General features: G+C 50.9%; 1 protein-coding gene across 1 annotated transcript; it reads right to left on the reverse strand.

The window, feature by feature from the left end:
* Positions 1-7: 7 nt before the first annotated feature.
* On the reverse strand, positions 8-3,215 carry FIESC28_07972 (uncharacterized protein; the record flags this gene model as incomplete). Its single annotated transcript, XM_031162112.1, has 2 exons — positions 8-41; positions 97-3,215. The coding sequence occupies 2 exons, from the start codon at positions 3,213-3,215 to the stop codon at positions 8-10; spliced, it is 3,153 nt and encodes a 1,050-aa protein (XP_031013856.1).
* Between the last annotated feature and the right edge of the window lie 6,515 nt (positions 3,216-9,730).

Consider the following 9,730-nt stretch of genomic DNA (forward strand, 5'->3'; position numbering starts at 1 on the left):
AACTTTTTTAGTTGCCAATCTGAGCCATGCGCTTAGACATGCTGTGAAGTAGTTAGTATATGTTATTCAAATGGGAATATGAAGGGTTAAACTTACAAGTCAAAGAAGGCAAACTGGCTGGGGCTGCTGCCGAACTCGTAGACGAAACGACTAGCAAGGTAAGAACCGAAGATACTTCGGAGGTAGGAGTCGGGGATGCGAGCGATGAGGGTGTCGAGACCAATCTTCTCGAGGAGAAGACGGGGAAGGGCATCCTCGAGGATAGATCGGCGGATCTTCTCGTTGTCCCAGAGGTCGGAGTGCTGGAGCTTCTCGTCGAGGTCGGTGATGGCGACGGACAGCTTGTCGGAGAGGATAGATCGGGGAGTTCCGGTCTGCTCGTGCTCGCGCCAGATGGCCTCGAACTCGAGGCGAGCGTTCTCCTGAATCTTGAGCTGAACCTGCTTGACGTAGTCCTGGTAGAACTGAGGAGCCTGGCCCTGAGCATCGTGGCACATGTTCTGGACGAAGCCCTCATCGTCGAAGGACAGAGAGGCAAGGACCTCGAGAGAGGATGAAGTCACACCACCCTTGTTGGCAGAGGCATCCTTGTACAGAATGCAGCCAGCGGACTCGAGACGGAGCTTGGCCTCCTGGGTGATGAAGAGGTTGGCACCCTCGACGAGGTAAGGGAAGATGCACTTGCCATCCTTGATGAGACGGTTGACCGAGATGAGGTCGATGGAGGCAGGGCGACCACCACAAGGAACGAAGCAGTCGACGCTGCCAGTGTCGCGGAGGTGGAAGGTGTTGCGGAAAGAGGTACCGTTGTTGATAACCTCGCCGTTGGGGAGAGTGATGTTGACATCGTCACACAGAACTCGGTAACCCTCAGCAGACAGCTTGGAGATGTCGTACTCGATGATCATCTTGCGGCCGTGGGCAAGGCGAAGGAGCTCCTCGCGGTCAAGACCGTTGGGGTCAACAAGGACACCAGAGCCATCAACGATGGCAGTGTACTTCTCGTTACCGAGCTTGATCTCGTTGCTTCCCAAGTCACCATCGGGACCACCAGTCTGCATCTTGCGGATGGTGGAGGGGTCAAGCTCCAGCTTTCGGTAGATACCCTTGACGTACTCGCGGACGGACAGAGTGGTCATACCGTAAGTGTCGTGGGGAATACCACCAAGCTTGGGAGACTTGCCAGTGAAGAAGGACTTCCACCAGGGGGCGCCACGGGAGCGAGCGTGCTCAGTGGCCCAGTCAACCAACTCAGCAGTGTTCTCATCAGGACCCATGAAGAGGATCTCCTCCTTGCCGTAGTGGTCGACAATGGGGTTCTTGATACCGGGGGTCTCAGCGGGCAGGAGAAGATCAAGGATACTATCGATGTACTTCTCGAAAGCCTCGCGAGCACGGTTCTGCTGCTTAGGGTCCAAAAGGATAACACCCTTGGAACCACCCTCAGGGATATCCTTGTTCTTGCGCTGCTGAGTGCTGGCAAGACCGTAGTTCTCATCGAAGAGAGATCGGGCGTTGATGCCGTAAGCCTCCTTGTTGCGAGACTTGACGATTCGGATACCACCACGAGAGATGTCCTTGAATCGCAGGTGGAAACCACGAGACTCGGAGCTGATGACGAGGAACATGCCGTAGAGGGGCTTGGGGTACTCAACCTCGGGGAGGAAGTTGGGGTCGAGACGGAAGCTCAGAGCGACCTTGGTGGGGGTGAAGTAGTTGGTCTTGAGGATGGCGTTGTTGAAGACACGGAAAGCAGTAAGGACCATCTCGTCGTGCTCGTTGTTAACGTTCTTGGAGATCTTGTCCTTGAGGGCTTCGTCGGAGAGAACCTCGACGGAGAGGCTGGAGGAGACAACCTTCACGGGGTCCTCCTGGTCCTTAACAAGGTGGTTGTTGGCGAAGGAAGCGTAGAGAGCGCGAACGAGACCGGGGTAGTTCTGAATAATCTCGTAGATGTAGTCAGGAGTGAAGGTCTCAGAACGGAGACGGCGCTTCAGGTTGGAGAGGAGAGCCTGCTGAGCGTTGTTCTTAACATCCAAAAGCTCGGCGAGAGAGGCGTACTCGGGACCCAATCGGTTGAGGAAGTGCTGGACGAAAACCCAAGCGGAGTGGGCGTAGACGGACTCCTGGAGGCTGAGCTGTCCGTCAAGGAAGAGGTTGTGGAACTTGTTGTGGGGGAGACAGTAGAGAAGAGAGACCTCCTTGGAGATCTGGTCGATAGACTCATCCCAAGAGGGGAACTGCTCGCGGCTCTCGGTGGTCTCAGTGGCAGGTCGGAGGTAGACACTCATGACGGTGATACCGTTGGAGAACTGCTCGAGGTACTTTCGGGTGGAGGTGACACCGTAGTAGTGGTAGAGATCACTGAGAGCAGAGAAGAGACCCTGGGCAGTGCGGGATCGGAAAGCAAGAACCATTCGCTTCTCGTCGGTGTCCTCAATGTCGAAGACCTCGATGACGGGACCAGCTCGGTTCACAGCGAGCTCGATAATGTCCTGGTAGATCTGCTTGGTGTTGGCGGTAGCCTTCTGGAGGAAACCATGGTCGGCGATGAGGTCGAGGTTGGTCTCCTTGGGATCAGTCTCCTCAGGGGGAGTAGCAAATCGGCACTGGTAGACGAAGTAGCATCGGAGAGTGGCCTTGGACTTGGGGCTCAGGAGAGCGGGAGATCGGAAGGTCTCAACACGGTACTTGCTGGTACCGGGGTGGTCGATGTACTTGGCCTCAAGGCGCTCCTCGTAGCGAGGACCAGCGATGTTGGTGCGTCCAGCAACACTGGTGTCGATGTAGATGGCGTGGTCGCTGGCCTCCATGTCCAGGCGAATCTCCTCCTGCTTGTCCTCGCGAGCGAAGGAAGCAACCTTGGCGGCGTAGAGAGAGGTGATATGGCTGGAGATGACATCAGGGGACTCAAGCTCGAAGTAGACATCATCGATGCCCAGGTTCTCGTAGAACCACTCAATCTGCTCATCAATTTGGTGCTCAGGGACGAAGCCAGCAGCTCCGATCAAAGACTTGACAGTCTTCTTCTGCTCAGACTTGCCAGTGAACTCAGGGGCGATGTAGCCAACGGTAGCAGATCGCAGAATGCGGTGACCGTTACCACCGTTTCCATTTTGCAGAGGAACGGAGAAGTGAGTGGGCTGGGGAGAAGGACCACGGCTGGCCTCAGTGGCCTTGACGTTGGCCACGGGGTTGGCGGAGATAGCAGTCATGTTGGATGAAGGTTCTGAGTATTCAGGGAAATTCTGAGAAGGAAACATGTCAGTCGGTGATTCTGTTATGTGCGCCATCTTCGGCGAGATGCCTTGGCTGTAAAGTGGATTATGACGGTATAAACGCAAGATGGGAAAACGAATGAATAAAGACGTGGGGATGATGGAGGGAAAGACGAGATGAAAGCCAGCCACGACCGTCTTATATAGGCTTTTCAGCCTACAGAAAACAGCACAAGGAAACTGTAGATAACAGCCGCCTTCACCGTCTCTGTCCCGTAGCTACCTCAGCTCGAGTCTCGGATAGAGGCTCAAACCAAGGATACGGGGCCAGCTGACTGCGCCTGTGATGCCAAACTTCCTGGCCTCGTTCTAGGGCGTTCATACTCGCTAGACGCCACTAGATCGGGGATCTGAAAGCCGCTACATAGCATAGAGGCTGGGGCTGGTGCTGGTGCTGGTGCTGGTGCTGGTGCTGGTGCTGGTGCTTGTGCTAATTGCGGCTGCGAATACCTCGAACTGAGCTTATCTCTGGTACGGAGCATGCAAATACCGGTGTAAGCCGCCCGGGCCGGCTCTCGTATTCTCATCATTGGGTAGGAAATCAAGGGGGAAGCCAATCAATGGGGCCAGTTTTGCGATAAGGGCAATTTCTGGGGTCTTTGTGTAGAATGACGATGGGGCAGTGCCATAATAGTCTGATAAGACTTATCCGCTACTTACCGGCTTGAAGTTTTAGGTGACGATCAATTCGTCACTGAAAATAGCAAGAGTCGGGAATGCCGAAGTTTGCAGAAAGAAAGTTATTCAAAAAGAGAATAACTTGATTTGGACGGTTGTTGTTGTTTTCTCAGATGAGAGGGTAGGTTATAGTTCTGACATCTGGTTAGCACAGGCGCAGGCACTGGCAGACCTCCAGCTAACGCAGGGTCGGTCTGTCTATGGTTCCGGAGTGCACGAACTCAACGCAGCCATCCGTCAGCCCTGTCGTAAATAGAAACTGAAGATGATATGAGAGATAACAAAAGCTCTCTTGATACGTGGAGAAGTTGGGATAGTTGGTAGTTCAAAGATCAAGCCAGGGGTACTGGGAAAGGATCTTTAAATAGACAGGATAAGGGGTAGGATAGAGGAAGAAAGAGAATGCTTCTTTAGATGAGGAGAAGAAGCAATTCGAAGATGAAGAGGTTTATTGTTCGAAAAAGAGGTCAAGTGACTTATCTCTCTAACTTTCGAGGGGACCATGGGACTGGCGATGGAAGCTTTATATACTCCCAGTGTTAAAGTGTCTCTCAACAACAACTACGATGGTACTTGCAACTGAAAGGAGGTACGTACCAGCATTGACTGTCTGGTCTCCATAATACTGTATCCAAACGTACACGGTCAACATCCATATTCGCTTCTCTTACACCGTTCGTACGTAAATACAACCTCTAGGTACCGAGCAAAGCTGTCACGCTGCCATAAAAAAAACCACATCCCTTGTAAGAACGAAGCCGCTCACCTTGACCACACCCCCTTCCCCTTCCACTTTGTGGGGCAGACCCTGCTGGGAGTTCGCTGGGCATTGTAAGGCGGGCAGCCAGACGGGTGTGCATTTTGCATTTGCCTCTTTGACACCGGGCAAGCCGGACAAGGAGAATTAGTGAGCGTACGGGTGCTGGAACAACCCCGCCACAGCGCTACAGCACCTGACCTGACTTAGAGATTTGGGCGTCCTCACCTGCAGGCAGTGATGGAAGTTTACCTGTAGCTTGCCCGATTTCTCTGCGATTTGTGCAAGACGTTCTGCACTTAGCCAGGCCGTCAACCTGACAAACCAACAAAAGTAAACATAATAATAAATGATCAAAAACAAACCACCGGGCCGGTCGGTCAGAGAGAGATACAGTGTCCTCAATTTGGTACCACCCCTCCTGAACTGAACCGAACCGAACTGAACTGAAGCGGATCCAATCCCCCAACTAAGCCAGCCCGCCAGAAGAGTCGAGAAAGAAAGATTTTGTCTTTGGCTGCAGCAACGCCCCCCAGACCCAGATCGTGATCATGACCTCACGGTGTACAAGGAGAAAAAGCCCCATTCAATTACCCAATAGTACTTCCAACCTAAGCCTCAAGAGGAAGCCCTTGTTTTTGGACCAAGCGTCTGGTTCCTGGCCGTTCAGTTCTGTGACTGTCTCCGCCTCTGAACAACCTAACACTCACAGTCACAGACAGAGAGCCCCAGGAATGTCCTGAATTTGTTAGTGGGGAAGACAGGCCCGGTTATTCGAGGCTCTGCAGTTTTGCCCGCCTTTTCTCCAGATTTTCGTTTGACATCACTAGTGCATATTCGGTTGCCAATGGGAGAGTTGTTTGGTAGACTTCAACTCTGCTGCCATTCTGATATTGAGACCTGGCAACTCCAGGTCTCGTATGATGGGCATTCAAAAGTGTCTGGTTATGAGATTCTGAGAGACCAACTGCACCTCAAAGTAGTTCACTCTAAATCGAAATACAAGAGCCTCCATTCTCAGACTTGGATAACGTAAGTCTACACAACTATCCATGCGCTATGCATGCAAACGGCACCCCACAGTTAACCTGTTTTGTTCACCCAAACGGTGTGGAGGATGGTGCAATTCACCACTCACCTCGCCCACCTAGGAACTCGCGGGCTTGTCTCTGCGAGTCATCGTCAATGGCAACTTCGTGACACGCAGATCCTACCTTGAATTCCGGTTTTTCCAGTCTTCTATTACTCTCCGTTTATCTCTTTGAGTTTCAACAGTTTCGGGAACAAGCATTGGCATCTATCCCGTCATCCCGGTTCGTCTGCACTTCCATCAGCGTTGTTTAGACGCTTGGAATGATGTATCGGTAATGTATATTTACTATAAATGATGGGCATGTTTGAGTTTGACGGTATAGAACCGTACAGTTAGGCGTACAAAACGGTCACATCAGTGACTCTCGACAATCAAGAACGTGTTGCGTCTGACTAGGTTCAATTGGGTGCTGACTGGAGTATCAAGTATCCATTCAGGACCCGTTGTATCGATTATCACGCATTTTCCAAACTGAATTGGCTTCATGGATCACTGTATCCGTAACAGCGAGAGAATTGTGTCAGCTCAAGGTTTGCATTGTGTAAGATAATGCTGGGGTTTCACATCAGCCAAGAAAGGGTACACCATGGTTGGTTCCAGGTCTACCAACAGGCGGCGGATACCTCACTTTCCCACCAAATTCAATCCTTGTTTGGTAGAGCACGTTCTATTGTGCTGTACGGACGCCATGGCAATTTCTGCAGGACCCAAGAATGTAGTGTACCTGAATTAGAATGTATACACGACTCACTACCCCAGACGGGAAGCTGGCGTAGAATTCTGACCGCAGCAACAAACAAAAACAAAAAGTCAAAAATACCTAGCTGAAAAAGCTTTCATACCCCAGACAATAGACCAAATCTGGCTCACCTGACCGAAGAAACAGAAACCCAGTGCTCACCGAAACTTCCAGACCTTGAAAGGCCTGACCGATTTTAAGGGGGACGATCACGGGGCCAAGCACTAGTCTCGATTTCCAGGGGGGAATAATTGTGTCTATCGATGGGAAATGATAGATCCATTCCCCCAGATCCGGTTACGGTCACGATCATGAAATTCGCAATAATGCGTTGGCAAGATGAATACGTACTTCCTTTCCCCATGGGCATAAACCATGGTGCAAGAAGAGCACAGCTCACCTGTTGGTTGGAGTTTGAGTCTTTACTGTACTGTGCAGCAATGCGATTTGATGTGTTGAAAGAACCGGAGTCACGACAGGGTTCCTCCGGCCGACGCGGGGCCGCTTGTTCGGTACTTACGTACAGGTACCATCTCCGGCGTGCCATCAATGATGACAATGACACAATTGTTGAGCTTCGAGGATTCCTCGAGTAGCATTTGACTGCAGCACGAGGTGTTGGTTCAATGGCTATCACGGAATAAGAGGCAGTTCTGGCATAAGACTGAGTTGCACAGCACAATCGACTAATGGTAAAGTTTGTATAGGTTCGTTTTGTCTGGCCTCAGTTGTGTCTGATGATCGATTGAGACTCTCATGAAGTGTCCAGAGTGCCCCAAGCTTCTTCACCTGGGAGCTCCCTTTCTCCAATACCCCAGACTCCAGTTCTCCCCTCAAAATCTAAGTTGATGCTTTGACCTCTCTTTCCCCTCCTCATTCCCCTCTTGATTCTGTTTTGTTACGCAAAAAGAACACGATTATGTGTACATTGTCCCACAAGGAACGGAGCCGGCACCCACACGGAGGGAGCTGAGCCCCGGACTCCTCCGGAAGAGCCCCACACGGCCGAGGACCGGAAGCACCGAAAAGGTCTTGGCCAAGGCCTTTTAGACTTGGATCTGGATTTCTATTACCCCCAGGTTTTCCCCTTTGACTCCAGTCTCCCCCGGTTTGGATTGGATCTGGGTCTGGATCTGGGTCTGGATCTGGGCACAAGACAGCGAAGAAAAAAAAACCCTTCAAAGCTTTTTCCCCACGGCCCGCTTCTCATCTCATCTCCCGTGTTTCCATTACCCCCGATTTACTTGATCTTGCAGCACTCGCGACAGCCACCGTTTTCCCTTTGTTGCATCGCACGTCCCAGTAACCTCTAGAGGAAAGGGTATCCATTGCCTACGAATTGCGTGCTTGCCCTGTGTCCACTGCACCCAAGCTTTTCTGTTGATGCCATCTCGTGGCCCTTCTCGTTTGTCATGGGCGTCTCTTGGTTAGCAAATCTTCCTTGTATTTTTTTGGGGTTTTTTGCCCACTGCACCCCGCATCCGGCGCTTGGATACGGTATGGTCTTTTAACGCGTCACGAGGTTGGCAGAAAAAAGAGACAGATCGAAATACCCGTTTTGAAAGGGGTGTGCGGCTAGACTAGGTACTGTATTCATTGGTGCTGGTTCAGCGAGTGAGGCGTGTTTGTTGACGAAGCCACGATGTTGAATTCTGAGAAATGAAGTTCTCGTGATCTGATACTTTCATTTTATTACTATTACACAGGCCAATCGATTCATCAGCTGACCTAGAAGGTTTAAACAAGATACATAGACTGGATATGAATATTGTACGTTTACTTACGACTGTTACCGAGCATACCCTGAAGTTCAATATGAGAATCTCGAATTTAATCGCCAAGTAGGCATAGCAGAGTCTGCCAGATCCAGCATGTCCATCTTTCTTGCATTCCATGTCTAGGCATCAGACCACTATTACTATCAGATTCTTACACATCCTTGCCTGATGTATAGAACTGTTCCTTTGCCTATGACGTCCAATACCAACATGGAGTCTATCATGATCATTTCCATTTATGATAGACGAAGCATCCACACAAGTTCCCGTCTTTACCGTCAGCCGCTTGTCGACGGTTACTGAACGTCACGAAGTCTCCGTGCTCCGTTGCAATGCGTCTTGTTACTGTCTTGTCTCCACCCTGCTGCCTCTTTGGGTACCGTATGTGACATGCTATGCTACCCACCTCTTCTTTCAAGCTTCCATTTTCACTTTGGACCTGGTCATGGAAGTTTCTATTTTTGCCTGTCCTACAGAGTACATACCAATCAATACTCATAGTTGCACCTTGCGTCCTCACGAAGCCGCCATTCCCGGTTGTCTCCAGAGGGACAGTTCATCGGGTCCTCGTATTCAGTATCACTTTTTATGAATGGCATTGATTATGAACATACAGAATAACATGCACCTTGAAATCCAAAGTCAATTATTGAAATACGCACCATTGTCATGATACGTCTGCACCTGGATTCAAGACTCGAAGAGGCAACCAATCAGGCCAAACCCTCGCCTAGCCTAACCTGAGGACAAACTGGCAAGCTTCGGCACAGCAGGGTACTTGTCGATTCTATTTCCCCGTTGAGAAAACCTGCTTGTTCTGCTTCTCGAAACACGTTACAGCTATCTTGTCCATGTATCTTTCAGGTACCTGCGGCACCTTGCTGGCATCTAACCGGTCACCTTTTAAAGGTGCCGCCAAGTGGGATGTTGGGGAAGAGTTTTCCGCGACGACGGCAGCTAGTGGTTGATCGAAGGGCCCCCAGAAACGCCTAGACGAAGATATTCCCTGAGGATTCACAGTTGGTGGGCAATAGACTCCACTGTCTAAAAGTATCCTGCCCTGTTTGTGGGTATTCGTCCATTGATACCCGGCCGAATATTTGCTGCTGGCTCCCCGGAGATCCTCAGGTACCGTCTGCGTACTTGACTTCAGCCTCCTCAAGGTACTAACCACTGGACGTAGCCAAAAACAAACCACATGGATGCCAACCCATGTGGATGCTTTTTTGGGTGTGCCATCCGGGGCCGGGGGTCGCCCATGCATAGTCACGATAGCTTCATGTCCCTCACCTCGACGAGTGATAGTCCTCGATAGAAATTAGAGCCCATATCTGGCGTCTTGCGGTGAGGGGAAACAGTTAGCTTTGATGAACCGGGACATTCAAAACATCACCCGGAGGTGGTCAC

The sequence above is a fragment of the Fusarium coffeatum genome (assembly GCF_003316985.1).
Source record: "Fusarium coffeatum strain FIESC_28 chromosome Unknown BRIP53273_contig_179, whole genome shotgun sequence".
In the NCBI taxonomy this organism is placed as follows: Eukaryota; Fungi; Ascomycota; class Sordariomycetes; order Hypocreales; family Nectriaceae; genus Fusarium; species Fusarium coffeatum.